The 22,194-nt window shown below is 39.2% G+C and overlaps 1 protein-coding gene and 1 long non-coding RNA gene across 3 annotated transcripts in view; one reads left to right on the top strand and one right to left on the bottom strand.

Annotated features, from left to right (window-relative positions):
* The window catches only part of LOC148187456 (uncharacterized), a 55,556-nt gene extending 33,482 nt beyond the window's left edge, over positions 1-22,074 (top strand). Inside the window, exons 4-6 of one of the 2 annotated variants that reach the window (XR_015778708.1) lie at positions 1,918-1,998; positions 19,312-19,424; positions 20,857-22,074. This is a non-coding gene — a long non-coding RNA (uncharacterized LOC148187456). Of the gene's footprint in view, positions 1-1,917; positions 1,999-19,311 lie in introns of both variants that reach the window. The other variant, XR_015778707.1, reaches the window with a different exon arrangement.
* On the bottom strand, positions 12,817-15,192 carry LOC121953712 (homeobox protein six1b). The gene is made up of 2 exons (XM_042500918.2): positions 14,332-15,192; positions 12,817-13,510 (listed from the first exon to the last, which is right to left on the bottom strand). Exons 1-2 carry the CDS (start codon positions 14,889-14,891, stop codon positions 13,216-13,218), a joined length of 855 nt encoding a protein of 284 aa, XP_042356852.1. The 5' UTR covers positions 14,892-15,192; the 3' UTR covers positions 12,817-13,215.
* Positions 22,075-22,194: the final 120 nt, after the last annotated feature.

Raw genomic sequence — 22,194 nt, 5'->3', positions numbered from 1 at the left:
TGTTGAGGCAGGGTGAGGGCAGCAGTTGGGATTTTTAAAGCTCTATATTTAAACTCTGGTCTCCAGTTTCTGCAGCTGTCGCCAAGTTTAAGTTCAGCACCTTGTGCCTTTCTCAGTCATGCTGCTGGGTCACAGTTATAAACCTGCCAGTTCTGAGACAGAGAGGGTGAAGCAGAGACCCTCGCCTCCCCTTCATGTGGTCTCTCCTGGAGCGTCAGAAAGTCCAAATAGTCCCAGTCACATTAAACCAAAATACCTGCCTAATTATCAGATCATCCTTACCTTTCACACAGCCGCTCTGCCAGGATCTTAGTTTCCTCCTTTTCATCCCCCTAAAATGATATAACCAAAGATTCAGTAAGGAGTGAAAACTATTCGTTTCTTAACTGGGTTGTTGTACTTCTTGTTCACCTCATTATTCTCGTAGAATAGGTCCCTTAAAGTCACACAGTTGTTTGTGTTACGTTGTAACTGACTATGACCATACAAAACAGTACACTGTATACAACCAATAAGTAAATTGTTTGTCGTTTTCAGCTTTGTCTCTATAACTGTCCGAGAGCTCAGTAATATCCACAAACAGATCAGAACTGAAGGTATATGTTTACAATTCAGAAGACCTTGTCCCAGGAGCCATAAGTGTCATGTTTATAGGTGATAATAACTGTATTATACATTATGGGTATCATCTATCGTCTCATACCAGGTAGCAAAAAGCTTATCATTGCTGATAAAAACAATAGGAGGTTACTCTACTCAATTACTTTATAGAACTAGCTTGGTTTATATCACACATTGTTTACAATTTTTTATATTTTATTTATTTATTTATTTATTTTACAGATAAAGGCAAATGTTTATTCCTTGGCTTTGATTGTACAAAATTTGTGGTATGATGTTGGATGTTACAAATTAATATACATACAGATCCCACTGTGTGACTGCGTAAAAACACAACTAACTAATATAGTGCTTTATTCTTTACACTATGACAATTTTCCTAAAATTAGATTTTAAAATATTACAATATATCACATTGCTTACTAAAGCACAATATATTGAAATATATATGTATCATGATGCATATTGTATCACCAGATTCTTGCCAATAAACAGCCCTGCTTTTGTAAGTGTTGATGTGTTGACGTGTTGATGTTGTGGCTGTATCATAAATAAAACTGTATCTGTTATAATCTGCATGACACAGTCAGTACTGCAGTAGCGGCACAGCAGTCTGTGTTGTTGTCAGTGGGACAGACCAGGTGCACTATTGTATTACATTAGTTACTTTTAGTGTTTTTTTTTTAATTTTCTGTATGATGCTTCAATTCTATGCGTAGCGATGTCTGTGTGTCTTCATGCTTGTGTTTTACATAGATTTTAATCTGTTGCGTTTGTTTGTTTAGTGGTGAAAATGTGGAAAAATGTTATGTGAAAGATGGTTTATGACAGAATGAAACCAAACAAAACTGTTAGGATTGTATCAAGTGAATGGTTTTCACTTTAAACAACATCTGTATGAAAGCTACACAAAATGCATACACTATTGTGAGGAAATGAGCTACGGATTTGAGAATTTTATGTTTTGGTTTGAGAATAATGATTTTATGAGATTAATACCAAAGCAATTAGGAAAAAAGTCTATACTGATGGAATTTTAATTTAAATATTTGGCTTCTTGTAATTATTTTTCAGTATTTCTCCACATTATTTCATCAATTAAACTTTACAATAATTATCCATTTTTATAATCTATATTTAAACCATCTATGTGTGATTGTTAAAAATCTTTAGAGTGGGTTGTAGTTTGATAAGACTTTGATTGTCTGGTAAAAAACATGAGTGTGCTGGATGTAAAATGTTAAATCTCAGGATAAGTCTAAATATGTCACTAACTAATCTGTTTCTTCTCTCCAGATTTCTCTCCAGAAGACGTCTTCTGCAGGCAGAAGCAGTCTGTTTGAAGATGATGAGAAAGCTTCGTCTTTTCTTTGATGGGTGAGTGGATTTACATAAATGTTTTTTCCAGCTGCTCCAAAATGCAGCCTTAATAAAGACATTTCAGTCTTTTAGTGGAGCGAGATGACAACTCTTCTTTGCGTGTAATTATAGCTGCCACATATGATAAACATGTCTTCCACATAAGACAAAGATCCTACTAATTTAGCACTCCAGCCTGTAGTTTGTAAGTAGTAAAACAATCATTCATTATGAAGACAGACTGGATGGATGGATCAGACAGACTGGATGGATGGATGACACAGACACAGACGCATACATACATGCATATATATAGATATAGATATAGATGTAGATGTAGATGTGTGTGTGTGTATATATATATATATATATATATAGGTGGACAGTCAATACTTAGAATTTGTGCATTTGTCCCACCTAATAAAAACAAAGTTGCAGAGGGCTTCTATTTTGGCAATGTCAAAGAAATTTACGCCATAAATCAATGCTAAAATCATTCAAATTGGTGCATAAATTCCCCAAAATGTAGGTGAGTAAGTGATGCTTAAAAGTTTCTGTCGGAGGATACAAAATCCCCCTTTTCATGCCCCCCCCCCCAGTATTAAAACAAACCTACTTCCTTGCATAGATACATATATAGAATGATACATGGATACATAGATAGACTCCGTGTCTGCTGAAGTAGCGCCTACTGTCCAGTGGCAGCTCTGTGCCTAATAACAGAGCTTAGCTGGCATACCAGAGCCGGTGGCACATTGGTGTGGCGTAACTCAGAGAGAGCCTGGTAATTACCACCGGCCGCTGACACCATGCTGCAAATGCACCAGTCAGCACTGAGAGGTCCAGTGGAGCATTTCCCCCTCCGTCATGCTGCCAGGATGCCCTGGTGATCAGCCATGGCACACGAGCAATTAGAGGGAAGAGAATGCACCAAACAGCAGAAAGAAAAAAGGGCTCTCTCTTCTGTTTATTTCTGCATCATTAATACAAATCTGAGTGTAGAAGAGTGGTCAGAATCTGGTCTAAGACACGCTCAACTGGGCCACGAGCACTGACTGAGGAGTCATGAAGGCTTTCTCTCAGGAGAGGCTCGCTGGAAAACATACTGCAGGGCCGGAATGGGAAGTTTATTTTGCTTGGTGCATGAATATCTGTGGGATGTGGGGCTCTGAGCGCGGAGGGCTGCAGGAGCACTCCAGTTTCATCACTGCAGCACCCTCCTCCTCTTTCACTGTCTGAGGAAATAATTTCAGCTCATCCCCCCCACTGAATAATTCCTAATTCCCCACTCATCTTAATTTCATGCCTTCTCTTCTCTCCTTTCCATCCCTGTTCTTCTATCATCCACAGGCTGAAATAGGCCCAGCAGCAGCTTTTCTCTGGGCCTTTTGTCCCTGCTCAGGGAGACGTTTGGCACACAGAGGATCGTGTTACAACTTTCATTTCCTGAATATTTTTCTTTTTTTTTTCTTCTGCGTTGAAACCAAGAAGGGTGTTTTATCCTCTTGCTCTGCAGCATGGAGATGAAGGGCGAGGGGAGCGGGATGGCAGCTCAGATTCAGGCTGCTGTCACTCCAACGTCGGCAAACAAATAAAGTACGAACTGCACGTAGCTGCAGGGTCCTGGTGCAGGGTAGCTGTGGTGCGTTTTGGGCACAGTGGGGGTGTGGATTGTGTGTGTGAAGTCAGGGGGGCTTGGTTACTTGAGCTATTTGTGAGCCCCAGGATAGGTGAGGTGATGCCTCTTGGGAGTGTGAGGTATATTTCATTATCCCATATCCCATACCACTTCCTCTTGTTGTGTCTGCCACTCCTGCCCCTCCCCAAAAGCCCCTCGAGCCTGGAGCAGTGATGTGTCTGTGTTTAGACTCGTGAATCTTTCTTGGCTGGATATAGACAAAGAACAACAAGCAGTGTGGTGGTAACAGTCTGCAGAATTATCAATTATTAATCCTATTGTAAAATAATGCCCATAATATGATAGCAAACATAGTTGTTATGGCTCTTGTTATGTCTGGCTCCTTAAAAGAGGCCATTAAGGCTCTTTTCTGTTCAGTACCGACATTACAACTCTAATACGGAGTATAGACGTCCAAGACTGAAAGAAAAACTGTACTGAGCCAATTTTTTGTGGATTTGAATTTCACATATTTCATTTTAAGTCAGTAAATATACTTCAAGGCCCCAAGCAAAATTATTTAAGCAGAAGTGAATGGTGCATTTCTACTTTCAATCATCCATGAGAGTTTGCTCCATCAGAATGGTGTATGTGGGACCGACTCAAACTAAAGCCCCCATGTTCATAGAAATCTGTCACTCAGTGCAGCTTTGAGGCTCACTCATGAGTTTTTGGACATCGATTAAGCTCTATGGCTCTAAATACCAGCTATGCCAGCCTTTTGCTTCACAGAAAATACTTGTGAGTGGAATCAGTACATTGTTTGTTTTAGTCTTTTAGTGGGAGTTGTTGCAAATCAGGAAAATATAGAATATACACGGACTTCTTCCTTAAGTTAAAAATAGTATTCTGTCTTTTGTTGTTGTTGTTGTTGTTGTTGTTGTTTTGGGGTTCTTTGTTTTGATCAGTTTTCCTTTTAATTTTTAAATTGAAAATCTATTTGAAACTCTCTAGTTTGAAATTTATCCTCGAAAAAATGACAGAGATTGGCTTTAACAACATCCTTTTGTGTAAAATATAAAGCAGTAACTTGCAATCTAAGTATATTATATTTAACTTAACGTTTTAATCAATGTTAATGTTAATCAAACTATCAAAACCTTAATTCATGAAAAACATTGTATCACTCTGTTTACCACTCTGCAGCTTAAAAAAAGTCCTCAAAAATGTACAATTCACTCTAGTTCATTCTGCTGAAAATTATAGTTACCAGTTGTTTAGAGTATTATTCTGCCTTTTTTTTTAAAAAAAAAAAAAACTAAATATTTGTGACTCATTTTTGAAGAAGCTGCAGGCAACATTCAGGTGATTAATATAACAGCAAAGTACTATTTGCCATGTAAAGATGTAAAAAAGTAATGGTTTCCTGAGCAGAAAGTGAAGTCATGGTCCCTCTGTGTTTGTCGTAGGCTGAGTACAATTGTTGTGGTGGACGGTCCGGCCATCTTTGCATTTTAAGCCTCACTTCTAGCAATCAGTCCCGTTCAGTCCAGTTCAGTTTGTTACACAATAGAGCGGTCATTTTTGGGTTTCTACTCTCAAAGGTTGTGGGTGGTACCAATAGAACCATTCTTATCAGCACTATGTTTTCGTCACCACTCTTTTGAGGTACCTAGCGCACTGATGTGATACGAAAAGGTGGAGCTGCAAACACTGCAGTCAGTTGTTTTTGGTCAATAGAAAACTGACACTGACTACAGTTGACTGTAACCACTGTTCCTATGGTGACAAGCTTACATACATTAGTCAACTAATCCACAAAATGAAAGGACATTAGTGAATGTGAATTCCTGTGTGTGTATCCCACTGGCTAACTAACCGCTATCACTCTGCATTTCGCTTATACAACGGTTACAGTTGATATCAGGGTGGCGTTGTCATGGAAGCATAGCACCCAGCCTCCGGTTTTCCCCCCAGGTAACAATGTTAGCTCTGTCAACACTGTTGCTGTTTGAAGCACTATTTATTTAGTTAGCACTGTTAGCTGCCAGCCACCAGCTCATCCATCCCCATGTTGAGAGCCGTGTGCAGACAACCTCTGAATCATAGATTTGCTCCAAATAGTGAATAGTGCTCCATTAAACAAACTATCAGTACTTAAAGTTATGCAATTTATTGTAGCACTCTGTTTACTACTGTTTTTGCCCCCTGTACCTGAAAATACTCACAGAGCACCAAATATGTGTTAATCCACAGTGGAAAATAGTCCCCAATAAATGCACAGTTTATTCCTGTTTGAGTAAGGTTTTCTAAAATAAAAAAAGAAAAGAAAAAAAACACAGTGACCAGCTGTTTAAGACTGTAATAAAACCTTTGAAAAGATAAAATAAAAATTAATCTTTATGTCTATGACACATTTTCAAAGCTGTATCTCTTCAGTGGAGTGAAAAGCAGTGGCCAAAACATTTTTTTGTTCTTTTGCTTGTTTTTGTTGATGATAACAAATGGATAGTATAACACTAGCTTTAACTTTTGAATATTGCATAATGGGATTAACGGTTACCCCTCGCTAAGATATAAATCAGTAACATTTGAGGACAATTTAAGAAAGCTTTGCTTTTCCTTTACTGGATATGTTTACACCTGTACTCTTATCAATGTAGAGATGAAAAGACGTGGAGCTTTAACCTATGATACAAACCCTTCAAAACCATTATCAAAATAGCTTTTTTTCTGTGGTGCATTCTGCTAATTTTCAGGTAATTTTCTTGTACTTTTTACTAACTACCTACTAATGCCTAGGTTGTTACTTTGTCTGCCCATTGCCTTCTTCCCTTGTTTTTGAAAAAAAAAAATTGAACCAGTTTGCCCAGGTTTAAATGAATAATAATTCTACGTATGTCGGATATTGTAGCATACTGTTCCTGCTCCCTACTTTAAAGCGTCTTTCTCTCAATTTAATCTTTTTTTCTCCATGAGATATCCATAAATGTCATCACCTACTGGAGGAAATATTTATGGTTAAATCCAGGTTCAGTTTTTGGATAGACAGAGTGTAGGTCTGTTTTAATCTGGCTTTGAGAGGCTGAAACTAACTAAGAAAATCTGTTAAATCCTCACAAAAGTATCCCCCCAAAAACACCCCAGACAGAAGTCACTTTCCTGATCAAGCATACAAGACTAATGCCACTATCATCTTTCTCTCCAGGCTCCAAAAATATACATATCTGATTCTCAGCAACTAGAGCTGGGTTTTGTCTGTGGAAGAGTTTGTTATATGAGCCTGCGCCTTCTGGCCACATTTTTTTTTCTAATTCAAGTCCTCTTTCGTAGACGTTACACACACGTCTTATCTTGTCCTTTGTCTTTTCCTCTTGTAACGGATTAGAAAATTTCCCCCCTTTCATCAGGTAATGTATATGATGCTGTCCTTCAGTTGACATGCAACATGCTATTTAACACCTTAATAGGTAGGGATCGTCTGCACAGTCTCCTCCTCCTTGTGTCTGAACCCTGGGTCATACATCACTCATCTGACTGGGAGAAAAAGATAAATGTTTCTTTCAACCCTGTCACAAAGCAGCTTCCTGCTGGACGAAAAAGGCTTCCTATGCTTGTGAGTGGAGTCTTTCTTAGACTCGCAGCTCCTAAGTCAGTATAACTAACTTTTTTTTAGGCAGAGTAGCGGTATCTCCCTCATCTCTGTATGCTTATGTCATAGAAATATAGCCTGTCACTGCCATCGAATCAGTTTTATTTCACCAGATACACACAGGTCTGGTACACGTTAGGGTGCCCACACACCAGGGGTGGAATAGGTTGATCTTTTACTTAAGTAAAAGTACTAATACCATTGTTAAAATATTGTTACAAGTTTAAGTCCTGTACTGAAATTTTCCTTAAGTAAAAGTAAGTAAGTATATTCAGGAAAAAGTACTCAAAGTATTAAAAGTAAAAGTAACAAATGCAGAAAATTCTAAAAAAAATAATAATAATAATAATAATAATAAAGCAAAACAAACACCCGCAAAACTCCAAATAACTTCTAAAAGGACACCATAAAAACTTAAAATTATTAAAAACATAGGGGAAAAAAATCCCAAAAACTCAAATTATAAAAAAAAAACACCCCCAAATTACTTAAAAACAATAGAAAAATTGCCAAAAAATAAACCAAAAAAGTTTTTTAAAAATAATGACAACATCCATAAAAGTCAAAATTATTTAAAAATAAAAAGACTGACATGTTTGTCAAAATAGTTGGAAATTCATTTTTCTATCAATCATCAGATCGAATAATCAACTAATCATTGCAGCTGTACTTCTTTTTTTGTTGCAAAAATCTTAATTCGTAAATTAACTAAAGTGTTCACATAAATCTAGTGAAGTAAAAAGTAGAGTATTTCCCTCTGAAATGTAGTGGATTAAAAGTATAAAGTAGCATGAAAAGAAAACATTCAAGTAAAGTACAAATACCTCAAATTTGTACATAAGTACAGCACTTGAGTAAATGTACTTAATTACAATCCACCACTGCTACACACACACACACACACACACACACACACACACACACACACACACACACACACATGCACACTGCATCTGCCTCTGGGTATGTCCAGGCAGGAACATTGTCAGATCCATGCATCATTGGTAAGAAAATCTCTCCACCACCCCCGCCCCTCTGAGGCAGACCTGAAAAGATCCTTTTGTCCCTCATCACCCGCCTGCCCCCCGCTCCTTTCTCTCCCCCCTCTCTGACACACACCCCTCATACAGCCTGTGGTTATGGATACCTGGGACTGTCTCACACCCGGCTCCCATGTGGGGTAAAGCTACCTGCAGGCACCAGACCATGAAAAAGGCAAACCAAAAGTTCCTCAGCTTTTGAGTGTGTCCCTATGAGAGAGAGATGCACACACTGACTCTTTTGCCAGAGAAAACATTCAGCCAGCTGAGGCAGACGGCGCAGGCTCATGCAGGCTACTCTCCATGTTTATTTGCACACGTCAGGGCCCTTCCTGCTGTTGATTTAGAGCCACTGCCACTTACGCCTATGAGAAATGAAATGCCCCTTTGATGACTCGGACTCTGTTTGCCATCAGCAGCTGTTGTTGCTGGCACCGGCCTGCTGCAGGCTGACGTTACCTCCAGCTTTTGTCATCCAGTCTATAGGCTGCAGCATGCCTACCACTCACACTTGTTGCATGGCTGATGAGGGGAAGACACAGTGGCTGATACAGCAGATAGATTTATGGCTGCAGACGTTGTCCCTCCGGATTCGGAAGCGAGGGATTGCAGCGTGATTAAAAGCACTGTCAGAGTTTCCGTGTTGGATTGATTTTAGTCTCTTGCACATCCTGAAGGTGACTCTGATAGCCTCCCTCTGTCATGTGGCACAGAGCCTGTTTAATCCTTGCTGTGTCTGTACCCTGCCGGACATGTTGTCATTAGATTAACAGGTATGAGGAGTCACTTTGGTGGCTTTGTGATCACCTGTTTGTTAATTTGTGAATATTTAGCCACACTGTGTGCCAAGGACACGTGCTGCGGTTAGAGTTATATATGATCTGCAGGACCTCTGCTCTCTGCTGACCTGCTGGATGTGACATATGGGCAATACTGTAGAATACATTTAGCTGCCGGCTATTAGAAGGAACAGTTTATCTTAAATTTATCACTGGATGATGAGGTGAAAATCAAATATCACCATATTTTTGACCAAATACCTCAATATCAATATTCTAATGATATTTCCAGGATTGACTATTGGTGCTCTCAGAAAATGTTTACAAAATGAGATTTTTGATAAATAATAATCAGCAGTGTGGATATAATGACTTTGTGGGTAAAGGCAAATAACAGCCAGAACAGTCTGATAAGTTCAGAAAATCACATCACTTTACTGTGATGCAGCCTTTAAAACCAGGAAAATACAACGCTTACGATATTACGATATCCAAAATGTAAGACATCTCATCTCATATCACTATGTCGAAATAACAAGACAAGTTAAACCATTTCTATATTCAATAAATCAATTTGTCCTGGGCAAACTGCTCTATTGTGACAATATCCATTAATGCCTTTAATCTGATATTTCAGAAATGGGTCTTTAATAATTTGTGACTGCTCTATTGCATAAAGAAAAATGTCAGTAACTATTTTCAATTATTTATTTATTTTTTGCCAGAAATCATTTTGTTAAACCATATGTTTGATTGTTTGTTTGTTTTGGGGAGCATTTTAACTCTTCATATTTTCATCTTGAAGTTGAAAAATGCTGGATGTAATATCTCACCAGTGGTGAATTTCTGTCAGCTATGAGCATTTACCCAAACTGAAAGGCCCTGAAAACATATTTTCTCCACCAGCGTCTCACTATGAGTGATGGCATGTATGAACACAGTATTTGATGCTCAAGTCAGAAAAGTCTGTTTGCTTTTAAGAGATTTTGGTGTCGTCTCACTGGTTTGAAGTGGCTCAGATGAAAAAAGGTGATGTCACATACTTCATAGCAACAATCAGGGTTTTGCAACATTTGAATCAAAACCTTATGAAAGTTTAGGGCTTGTTGGCTTAAGTTTGCAGGCTGTTGTCAATCAAATATATTTAAACTACTCCCCCACAAATGAAGCAAATAAGATGTGTTTCTGATTCTTAAATAATATGAAACTATGTTTTTCCTAACATGAATTTTAACTTTTGTTATACAGAGAGATAAAATAGAGAGATAAATAGATAAAAGAGAGAGATATAAATAGAGAAATACATTGAAAAGGAGAAATATGTTTAAAGTCTTTAAAGTCTTCTTTAAAGTTTTCAGGGGCTTTGAGGTTTTTCTATTATATGCTACTTTACACATCTACTCTGCTATTTACTTACTAATTACTTACTGACCAATGTTTACTTTAAATATATGTAAAATTTATATTCTATTACTAACTCTTTTGTTATTCTTTTAGGCACTTATGTTCGCTTTAATCCTTATACACTTTACATTTTTCACTCTCCTGTGTCTATTGTTATGTTGTTGTAACTCTGGCACAAGATTTTTCTCCAGCATTATTTAAGTTTATCTCATATTATCTTATTTCTGTATGAAACATAACTTTTCACGATACTACATCTATCTGACAGTTTGCAGATTAAAATGAATGCAGTGCATTAATGCCAACATATGATGCATTGTCATAAATTAAACAACCACGTAGCTAAAAACAGCTTTGCATCTGCAAAAATGATACAATAGCATAAAGATAACAGACTAATGGAGTATTTCCATTGTATGCTGCTTTACACATCTACTCTGCTATTTACTTGATAATTACATAGGGACCAATGTTTACTTTCAATACATGTAATATTCATACTCTATTTTATGTTAGATTACTTTTTGTAGTGAACTTATTATTTAACTCTTTTGTTATTCTATTAGACACTTATGTTAACTTTACTCCTTAAACACCTCACATTTATCACTCTTCTGTGTCTATTGTTATGCTGTTAAGTTTATCTCATTATCTTATTTCTGTAGGAAACATAACTTTTCAGGATACCACATCTACCTGACACTTTTAAAATGAATGCAGTGCATTAATGCCAAAATATGATGCATTGTTACAAATTTAACAACCAAAATTAGCTTTGCATCTGTAAAAATTAGAGCATAATAATAACAGACTAACGTGGGCTTTTCTGCATGATCCTTTAGGAACATTGTGCTGCTGATACTTTAAGTGAATTTTTGAATGCAGGACTTTTACATGATATTGACAACTTTAAAATATGGCTTTGCTAATAAATGATCTGAATACTTCTTCCACCACTGACTCTCACATATTAAAAACGTAAGGAGGAGAAGCACTGACCACAAAAGCCTGATGATGGAAGGTCTGCTGAGGACATTCAGACAGACACATCACTCAAACACAACCATATGGATCTCTGTAGGTGATAGATGGGGAGCACAGCCCTGTGTTTTTAGTAGACCTGAGGGGTTCAGAGAGAGAGGGAGAGAAAAAGAGAGGCCTCTGGGATGCAGAATACCTCAAGGTCCCTCCACTGAAGCCGGGCGTTGCAGCCCTGCAGCCCTGCAATCTTCGCAATCAGGCAGTAATGCTAGCAGCGACTGTTTCAGATTATGCTCAGGAAATCCTCTGTGCTCTCTGCTCAAAACAATTTACCCTGACATGAGCCCAAAGAAGAGTGCAAAGGGGTGGGGGACGAGAGAGCTGTCCTCACCAGATTCCTGCTCTCAGGCCACCATATTCTCATATTCTGGCCTACAAATAATCTGTTTATTTGTTATTATTAGAGGTAGAATCACATTATTGTTGCTTTTTTATGGAAATTATTATGATGACCTCTATAAGGGTGGGAGTATCTTCTCATGCTGTATTTTAGCAACGATATTAAAGCCCCTATAATTTGTTTTCTTTAAAGGGCATCTGTTTTGTTTTTCTCAGGCAGTAAGCTTCAAACTTTTTCTTTTTCTCACATGGGATGTTTGCCATTTTTGTGTCAGTATATCCAGAGCTGGTAGAGCCATAAAGGTTGAGTGGTGGCTCTTTCCCATGGCCCGGAACCGACAGAACAAACTCCGGGAGAGAGCAAAGAAAACACGGCAACAAAAAAACCAATGATCCGCAGCACTCGGTCTAAAAATGACAAAAAAAGAAAAAGAAAAAAAACCCTTTCTCCTTCAGCCAAACGCGTACTATTACGCAGCAGACATGATAATCAAAGGCACCCAAACTGGTTCATGTGTACATAACCAGCCTCCTGACAGGCAGCTGCTCATGTTGACTCACATTTGTATAATTAAATTTCCCTCTATGGCTCTGTGTTTGAAATCTGTGTTTTGCATTATCATTATTATTGTTTAAAAACCAAAGAACCGGTGTAGACTTTAATCTTTGACACGAAATGACCTACAATAGGGATTCATATCCCAATTTACTTGTAATTTTGTACTTTTTTTTTTTTTTTTAAGAATAAGCTCATTATAAGCAGCGGGCAAAAATATAATTAAAAATGTCATCAAAGAATAAAATTATTTATAAGAAATGTTTTCCTCCAATTCGCGATTAGTTGATGGTAAATTGCCAGCTATTATAGTTTTTTTTGGTTTGCATATCTTTTATGGCCAAAATTTATTCGACGTTAATGTCTGGGTTTTTTTTCTCCAAATACACAAATAACACAGAGACAAATGCATTACTTTTGTTTTATTGGAAACTAATTACCATGACTCTAATGAAAACCTCTTAGTTTCCATCGCAAGAGTTTGCTATAATTCTTTTATCTCAACAAAATATCATAAATTAAGCAAATGGGCAGTCCAGTTATAAGTGTTTCGTTGAGTTAAGAGTTTCCTGTTTGTGTGTTTTCACGTGCAGGAGACGAGAAAAAAAGCTCCTGTCAGTGGGGATATACAGGTTAAGCGCATAAAGGAATTTTGTTCTAAACCAAATTTAACGACAGACAAGTCAGTCTATATTATAAGGTAGGCTACTATAGTGTTATTTCATACATGTACTCAATCTGATTATCAGTCTTGTTTTTTTCTGGGTTTTTTCGTTGTTGTAAAATAGAATAATCTGACAGCCTCTTTAAGAGCCCAAATCCACAAGACTGGAGGTTAGAGGTCCCAACAAGGAGTCCTGCAGTTGGTGCGGGTGTCCGTGCATGCTGTGCACCGGCTGTGGGGGCCCCAGGCCGGACATGGGGTATGCGGAGGCCCCGGGGTGGTTCATGTTGCCCTGGAGCAAAAGCGCTGAGTTCTGGTCGGGGCTCTGGGGTGGAGAAAACTCGTCCTCCGAACTGGACATGAGAGACTTTCCTCCGTCCAACGGGGACAGCTGGTTCTGTTTGTTGCCGCCTGCGTTGCTGTTTTCACTGTTCTCTCTGGAAATGACAACAAGACGGGAAATGAGAGAAAATACGCACATTTTTTGGGGAGATTGCATGATTAATCCATGTGTTGACGTGGTATTTTGGAGATAAAAGGGCAGCATTTGTTTTTGCAGTAACAACAGAAAGTAGGCCTAGGCCTTGAAGAAAAAAAAACAATCATATAGCCTAGATTGAGGCATTTCTCTGTAATTTTGTATGAGAAATATTTATCTTAATGTTGGATGGTGTTTGCTGATAATTTTATAAGGCTGATAAACCACGTGTTGTGTTTTACTCCAATTTAATCTTTAACACAAAAGTAAGTGTTTAAAAAATGGGGCCATATTGGGATTTTTGTATTTTCTTTTTCAGTTTTGATGTAATACCAGATTATCTTCATCTCTGAATTTATTTATTTTTTTTTAAAGATTCCATATAGTTAATTAAATTTCAGGCTCTGGTCAAACGGACAGTTTATGTGGAAAAAAGTCGATCATTTGTCAACAACACGCTTCTGTTTACACACCATCCCTCTTATCAGAGCGTGCATGATTTCGACTCCCAAAATAAAAAAAATAAAAAAGTGAAATAAAATTATTTCTACCAGAAATTTAACTCTATTTATGTTCCCACTTTGCCATTTCCTTGCAGTGTAAGTAGCCTATAAAGACCTTGATTCTTGCACTTTTTTATACTTTGGCTGCTTGTAGCCGCATTTTGGCTAAATTTCATTCTAGCTCAAACATTAATTTGCTGGTGAAACGTGCACAAAAACACAAATGCCTTTGTTTGTAAATGACATGCAGCAGCGAGGCGGTGTCAGTCCCACGTACCTCTCCTTCGCCTCTGCGGCTCTGTCCCGCTGCCGTCTGTTTTTGAACCAGTTGCTGACCTGCGTGGTGGTCAGTCCTGTGGCCTCGGCCAGCTCTCTCTTTTCCCGCGGGGACGGGTAAGGGTTGTGCGTGTACCACTCTCTCAGGACGCCCCTGGACTTCTCCTTAAAGCAGTAGCTGGTCTCCTCTCCGTCCCATATCGTGCGAGGCAGCGGGAATTTCCTCCGCACCCGATACTTCCCTACAGCTCCGAGCGGCCGGCCGCGCAGCTTCTCCGCCTCCACGTAGTGCGCCTTGAGCCAAAGCTGCTGCAGCTTCGGGTGGTTGTGCGGAGAAAACTGGTGGCTTTCCAAGATCTTGTAAAGCTCTCTGAAGTTCCCCCGATGAAAGGCCACCACCGCCTTGGCTTTGAGGACGCTCTCGTTCTTGTGGAGGTGATCACAAGCGGGTAGAGACCATAGGAAGCGGCCGAGCCTCTCCAGGTTCCCTCCCTGCTGCAACACCTCGCAAACGCACGCCACTTGCTCCTGCGTAAACCCGAAGGACGGTAATATAGACATGATGTCCGAGCTCGCCCCTCCGCCCAAAACGTGGGTATCCAATACGATGGCTGTCGTTTATTCGCTGTGTTTATAATGTCTTGTCGCGATGCAATCCAACGCAATCCTTCCGCGCAGCACAGGCCTATAGGCTATCCACTCCACTCCAGCTCCTGATGCGCGCAGCAGATTGGGATGTTGATTGTTGGGACAATTTGTTCCTGGTGGAGATATGTCAGGCTTAAAGGGAGCCTGTGCGTTTCGGTGATTGGCTCTCCCTCTGCCCTGCACCGTGTACAGCAGAGCAGGACTGAGTTTGCAGCTCCGTTTCCTCCCCAGAGGCAGTGCGTCAGGGGCTGAAATAGGAGCGCTCCCACCTCCCGCCCCCACAGTCCCTCTCCCGCTGCAGCTGAGGGAGTAGAGCAGCACCTAAACACTAATCAATTATTACAGACCTCTTAAAAAAGCATTATTAACATGCTCTGAATATACATCTTCTGTAATGGTGGCGACTATGTAGGCTTTCCACGTGGGTCAAACCGCATCTTCATACGTTATCAGTAATCACAGTCAGTGGAGGGTGAAGCCACAAAAACAAAGCTTTTTATCTGTGAGGGAAAGTTTATCTACTTTTAAAATCTTGAAACACAAAAAACAACTCACATAATCAACTGCAGAACATTTTGATTTATAAAAACAACATATTTTTTTCATTTTAATATTTTTTTTTTGTTTTTTTGTATGTTTTTTTTTTTTAACCCACTTGAGGTTTATTTGCCATCACAGCTGATCATGGTTGACGCCCACAACCTTAATCACATGCAGACTGAACACACTTTGCTGTATTCCCACCTTTCATAGTCTATTAATTACCGAAGCCGTTTATTTTATGAGGTGATATAATTTAATAAGTTCCTACGATTGTTGGGCCATTACGCACGTCTTTTATATGAGAAACCTATACTACCTGCCAAACGTGTTATGGGACATAGACCACCAGCCACCTAAGTGTGTATGTGTATATGTGTGTGTGTGGTTGGGGGGTGGAAAGATGCCACATGGTCTAAGCTTTCTGGACAATTTTGGCAAACCTGTTCCGAATTGTAAACAACGTGCACGAATTCATCAGACATCACATAATTGGCAAAATAAAATGGTTTCAGAATTTAGACCTATCCACATATATGTAGTAGGCTTGATGTAAAGTTGCACTTTAATTGATGAGTGAGAGTCAGTTTTGTATTTATGCAGGCAATTTCCTCGCTTTTTGTTTACAGTCCTAAACATAAATTTTAAATACCGTCTGGACAGATATGAGGCCCCCCGCTCTTTTTTAAACTCGTTTCCTATATCATCATCTGTCTTGTAGAGGTCCTTTCAGCCTGCAGCCTACATTTATATTTCAAGGATTAGACGGGCACCGCATTGGCTCCAGTGTTTTCTGCGGGGTGAAACACTAAACCAATCCATTAGTAAATGAGTTCTCTGCCACACTGGTTCTTGGTGGTGCAGTTGTTGGTTTGAGCCCTATAGATCACATTTCTTTATCTGCACCATGCAGAGTCTGAAACTAAACCTCCTTTTCAATATGCTAGGGAACACGATTTGACCTAGAAAATCATATTTAACTTAAACAAATTCACACAAGAAGATTACTATTTTCCTGGAGGCCTTTTACTGTAAAGATAAAGTGGTTTGAGTTTTTGGTTTTGTGGCGACAGACACCTGAAAAAACAGATCTGTTGTGACTATAGCTCCACTCTTGAATATGCTGTTTCTAATTTAACCTACACGATTTGTGGACAAATAAAATATAGTTTTTAAAATAGAAAAAATTATCAATATTTAGAAATGTGGGCATTTGTTTAGACTACTGAAAGAAAATAATTGAATTCATGATGACTGTAGGATAATCACGTTTAGTCATGCCGTTGAATATGACTATGTTAAATTAAAAAAAAACAAAAAACTCTGCCCACTTTTTTTTTCATTTCTTCCCCTTCTATTTATCAGATAGTATACTGGAACTTAATATAACTCACCTTGCTGAAATGAAAGTAGCTGCAGGAAATATCACATTTTTGACTGAAACACACTTCAGATCACTGTTATTTTACAATACCTGCGAGGTTTTTGGATTGATTATCAGTTGTTTTTATTTATAGCAGCCAACAAAGAAGCATCAGTCAGCCTACAAAGGAGCAAAGACCATTTTTACAATAATGCATTAAGACGTCAATTCATGCTCTTTGCAACAGTATATTAGAATTATTAATATTATTACAGTCCATGAATTTAAAGTCGAGTTTAAAAACAGGCGTCATTTTCACGTTTTTATGCGACGCTGACTCAGTAAGACCATTTTTACCATTGTGCATAAATTAAATTCTCTCAGTGTAAATGTCTGACTGTGTCTGTAGTGGACACACAGGCTCTCAGGCCACTTGAGCTCGGGGTGTGTAGCAGCTCTCGGGCTGTGTGTAAAACCTCAGTGCTTCAGTAAATGAGCTGTCTGATGAGCGGCTCTCGGGTTTCTCTAATATCTCTACCACATTGCGCCGCGCCTCCTCCTTTAACCCGAGCAGCCCGGGGGGCGAGATTATTTCAAGATGTGGACTCTCCGCCTCTGCCACGGTCACTGCTGGGCTCCTCATACCCCGACAAGTAATGCAATACTTAAGTGGACTATCCCTCGTTACTCCTCTAAAAGTGGGACTCGGATGAAGCAAGGATTTCTTATTATTTTCTCCCCGTTTTCCCCAAAAGCTCAAAGAGCTGCTAAATATTATGCAGGTTCCAAGTGTTAGTCAGAGCCTTTTCCGGAAAACTCAAATGACTCATAATTTATAGAGAATAATCTTCCATCAATGTGACAAGGCCAAAAAAGAAACGTGGCCCTCTGCTTGTTAAAGATTCCACCCCGTGTCAGCAATTTGTGGGTAAAAAGGACTTTTATTAATTATAGAATATTACAGAAATTCGTTACACCCTGCGTTACTAGGAAAACGAGTGAAATGTAACGGTGACCTCCAGTCTTGTTGGAGAAACTAAGAGAAAGAAAAAAAGTCTCCACTCAGAGCAGCACAAAACACTTCATAAAAATGTCATCATCAAAAAGACCCGTGTTTCCTATTGGAGAGTTTATTTTTTTGAAAATATGGGGGAAACTGAAACGACCACTGGCTCAGTGAACAGATGGTTTTCACTCTATCTAAATCCAAAGTGCTATTTCAGCTGTATCGACTGGAACAAAGCCGATACTGTTTAAATTAAGTGAAAAAGGACTGATTTAGTGTCCAGTTTGTATGTTTTTTTAATCTCTCTGCGTCGTTTTTTGGAGGGATTTTTGGTGACATTTCATGGTGCCCTCTTACTGCACTGAGAATAAATAAATACATTTAGAAAAAAAATAACATTTGAATTAAAGGCCCATATCAAACTTGTTTTTTAAAAGCATTCTTACACGTGTGGACATTTATTATTGTATCAATGTATTTATTTTAAAATAATTAATACAGTCTACTTAATACAATATCACCAAAACTACATATTTTTTGGCTTTACATTTGTCCAACTGCACATCTATCGACAAATTAATTAATCCAGTCAATGACATATTATTATCTTACATTTTATGGTTGATTTAAAATGTCCTAAATGTGTCTTTAATTAAGAGTTAAAGCGGTTTATTCTGTGAAGTGAAAGGCAGTGAGAAAAAAAAAGCAGCTCCTTCTCTCAAAACAAAACACAACTGTTGACATGAGTGAGTTAAATGAAATTGGAGCTGCAATTATCAGCTTAACAGAGTTTCCTGTCATGTTGGAAAATTAGACCTGGTACAAGTGCACTGGGGTTAGCCCCCCCATCAAAATCATTACGCATTTCCTCAAAGGACCACCTCCACAAATATGCAATTACGGCCTCAGCTTTTTACTGTGCTCTGCTCGGTAAACACGCCCCTGGCATATATATGGAGATTATTTGTTTTAGGGAATTCTGTGTTTTTTGCTGCGGGGTTGGATAAGTAAATAAACGAGGCGGGGAGACAAACACACAAATAAACAAAAGGAAGGATTCTGTGTTGCTACCATGTGTGCCTGCTGGCAGGGAGGGGGCGCCATGACAGTGCTATCATAAGTCAAGATGTAACTCCTCATAGGATGAGTGTTATAGCACAAGTTTTAGCAGGCAGACAGTTGAGCAGCAGGTGTGTGTGTGTGTGTGTGTGTGTGTGTGTGTGTGTGTGTGTGTATGTGTGTGTGTGTGTGTGTATGTGTGTGTGTGCATGCATGATCTCCACTGGTCTCATTTGCCGCTGCTCCTGTTACAAAGTGCTGTTTTTCTCTTTGGGAAATACATGATGCTGCCTCCCAGCTGCTGCCTTCTGTGTGTGTGTCACACTTAAAACTGTCCCTCTGACTTGTGCTTTCTGCTCTTGCAGCCCAGAACAACCTAGTGAGTCATGCTGGTTGCATCTTCGCCTTCCCACACTGCATGATGATGTGCACATACCTTCTACCCTGCCAAGCAACAACTCAATTATTTTAAGTGGAGGTAAGAGAAAAAGCTACAAGGGTTCCTTCCAGTTCATAAACACCCACCTACTTTTCCACACACCCGGAAAAGCCAGGAGTAGATTTAGTTTCTGCCAGGAGGGAGAAGTCCTCTCCCTCATGCCTTTGCCAGTAGTGGTGGGTCTGTGCGAGCAGGCTGGTATGACCCCTGCCCTCTCATTAGTGGGACGTGGAGCAGTGGAGTACCGTGCTCCCCAGGTCATGTTACATATGGCTTGCAGTCTGCTGCGCCGCATTAAATGTCAGCTTTGAAACCATCTGAAAGATCAGAGGTCAGTGTTTTTAATAAGGCCAGAGTTCTGGGGGAGTTCCCTCTTTTTTTTTTTACTGCACACCCCAAGTATGTTTTATGTTGCATGTTTGAAATTGTGCAAATAATCCGCTGCTATTTAGATACAGAGGACTTCCTTATTTTCACACATAAAGGGAGCATTGATATTTAAAAATGTAGCAACTGGAAGAATGTTGCACTTGAACTGTCTAATTTGATAAATGACAGTGCATGTCACTATTAGTATGTTGATTCTAAATACATTTTCAATTTTGAACCTTTCAAAACTCCAAAATTTAGCTGGACTGACAACAGCCAAGAAAATGATTGCATTTTGCTGGAAACCACCTCATTCTCTTGCTATCAGAGCTTGAACCCTCTACTTTTTGGATGTCATTTCCATGGAGTGCTTAGCAGCTCAAATTAATAGTGCAAATGAGAAAACATTAAATGCCTGGCACAGTGTTGCTGAATCTTATTAAGACATGTTATGAGGTTAATGTATTGCCTTTAGCTCTCCTGACTTAATGTGCTCAGACATCTAGTTTCCTCTGTCTTGTCTATGTGTTTGTGTGTTTGATGTACTTGTGATTGTGTGTATTTGTGTGTCCATCTATGTATGCTCTTTAATTTAATTAATTTTTATTTTATTTATTTAAAAAAAACCCCTCTATTTTCTTTTTGTTTTTACTGTGCGTTATCTACCCCTTCTTATAATTAATCATTTGCTTTTTCATTCATGTTATTATTGTGTTCTGGGTCCATGTTGAGTTCTTAGGTCCTGGGTCCAATGCAGGTATGCTTAATGTAAGAGTGCCTCCCCCGTATATGTAACCTTACAACTCTAAAAATCATGGCGTACCTTTATTTTCTATGTTTGTTAAAAACATAATTTAAAAAAGCATGATTGCAAAAAAAAAAAAAAATGCAATTAGGAACTAACTGTCCCTACTCCCCATGAAAAAATGCACTAGAGTGAGGGAACAATTGTGCTCTTTCCTGCCTAATTTATAGGCACAATACAAAGGCGGAATTTGGAGTTTTCTGTGGCCCCCTCCCCGTGAGACCCACAGACCATGCTGCGAATGGGATATTGTTCTGGGCTCCAACAAAGCTGTTTTCACCCTCTTCAATATTACAGGAGGAGTCACCTGATACCTAACAATCAGCTAATCCACTGCCCATGGCGACGAGGTCACCTGTGCACAGGTAACTTTATCCTGCTTGCCTGCCTCTCCCTCCCTTTCCTGCTAGTCTCTCCCGTTTTTTCCTTCTTCTCTCTCTGTGCCTCAACAGTGAGCACAGACAAACAGCCTCTGTTTATTTAGGTCATCAGTTAGATCGTATATAACTCCTCCAGCCAGGATCCGCTGAGAGGGCGACTCCTATAATCCACCACAGACACGCTGTGAATAAAATCAAATCCCCTGCTGTTCGTCCATTTGTCAAACTTTGTCTCCATCTTATCTTTCCTTGCTGGTTTGGTTGGGTGCCCACTGAGTGAACAAGCATTGGGTGGAAACTCATGAATTTAAGGAGAATCCCCCCAAGCCATGAGAGACACTTTTCTGGAAAGAGACTCTGTGTCTGTGAGTGACAGCACCTCAGATTCATTCCTCCACATGTTGAAGGGGGGGTTTGTTCGGCCTTCGCTCGGGGAGAAGCTCATTGGATTGGAGTGAGCTGTGTGGAGCTGCAGACCCCCCACCCAAAGGAGCTTTACCTCTGGAAATCTCATTGCTGTTTATTTGAATTACAGGGGCTGAGATGAGAAAAGGAGGGCTAATGAACTCCAGGTTGCCAGGCATGTGCAAACGATCACTGCAGGTTTGCAGAGAGCAGCACCAGGCTCGCTGGATTACTGCATGCCACTTTCCCCCCCCCTCCATCCTCACAGTTTGGTTACATTGGACTTTTAAATGATGGGAAGACGTGCTTTTTGTCTGGCATGAACTTACTATTCATTACACTTTTTATGTGTCTAAAATTTTGAAAAACCTCAGAGATAAATCCTTAATTTTCAAGGTTCCCACACATTGTCAGGGACAAAATTTCAAAATGCTACCATGACTTTTCAAAGACCCATAATAAAAAAAATCTTGCTCCACTTGCCAGGCGTTTCTCAAACATGTAGGATTCAAACTCTATTCAAACATAATTTGCAGATATGCATGAAGGACAAAATGAACAAACAACGTGACGGTAAACAAAATGTCCCACACTGACGCATATTAGAGCATTACATCGACAGCTATAGAAAATACATTTGCTGTCACATTACATTACGTTACGTGAAATGTTATCCCCAGAAGATTACCATAACAATTTCATTACAAACACAAAAAAATCCATGGCTTTTCCAAAACTTATAATGATTTTTACTAATTCCATTACTTTATCAGGCCTGGAAAATGTGATTTCAAAATTCTACACTGTTTATCAGCCACTATGAAGCTACATTTCTACAAAAAAGAATAAA

Source organism: Plectropomus leopardus, chromosome 14 (genome assembly GCF_026936395.1).
Source record: "Plectropomus leopardus strain MGB_pleo_1.0 chromosome 14, ASM2693639v1, whole genome shotgun sequence".
Lineage (NCBI taxonomy): Eukaryota > Metazoa > Chordata > Actinopteri > Perciformes > Serranidae > Plectropomus > Plectropomus leopardus.
Note: the sequence above shows the minus strand (reverse complement) of the source record. Positions and strands in the feature narration are given on the sequence as shown.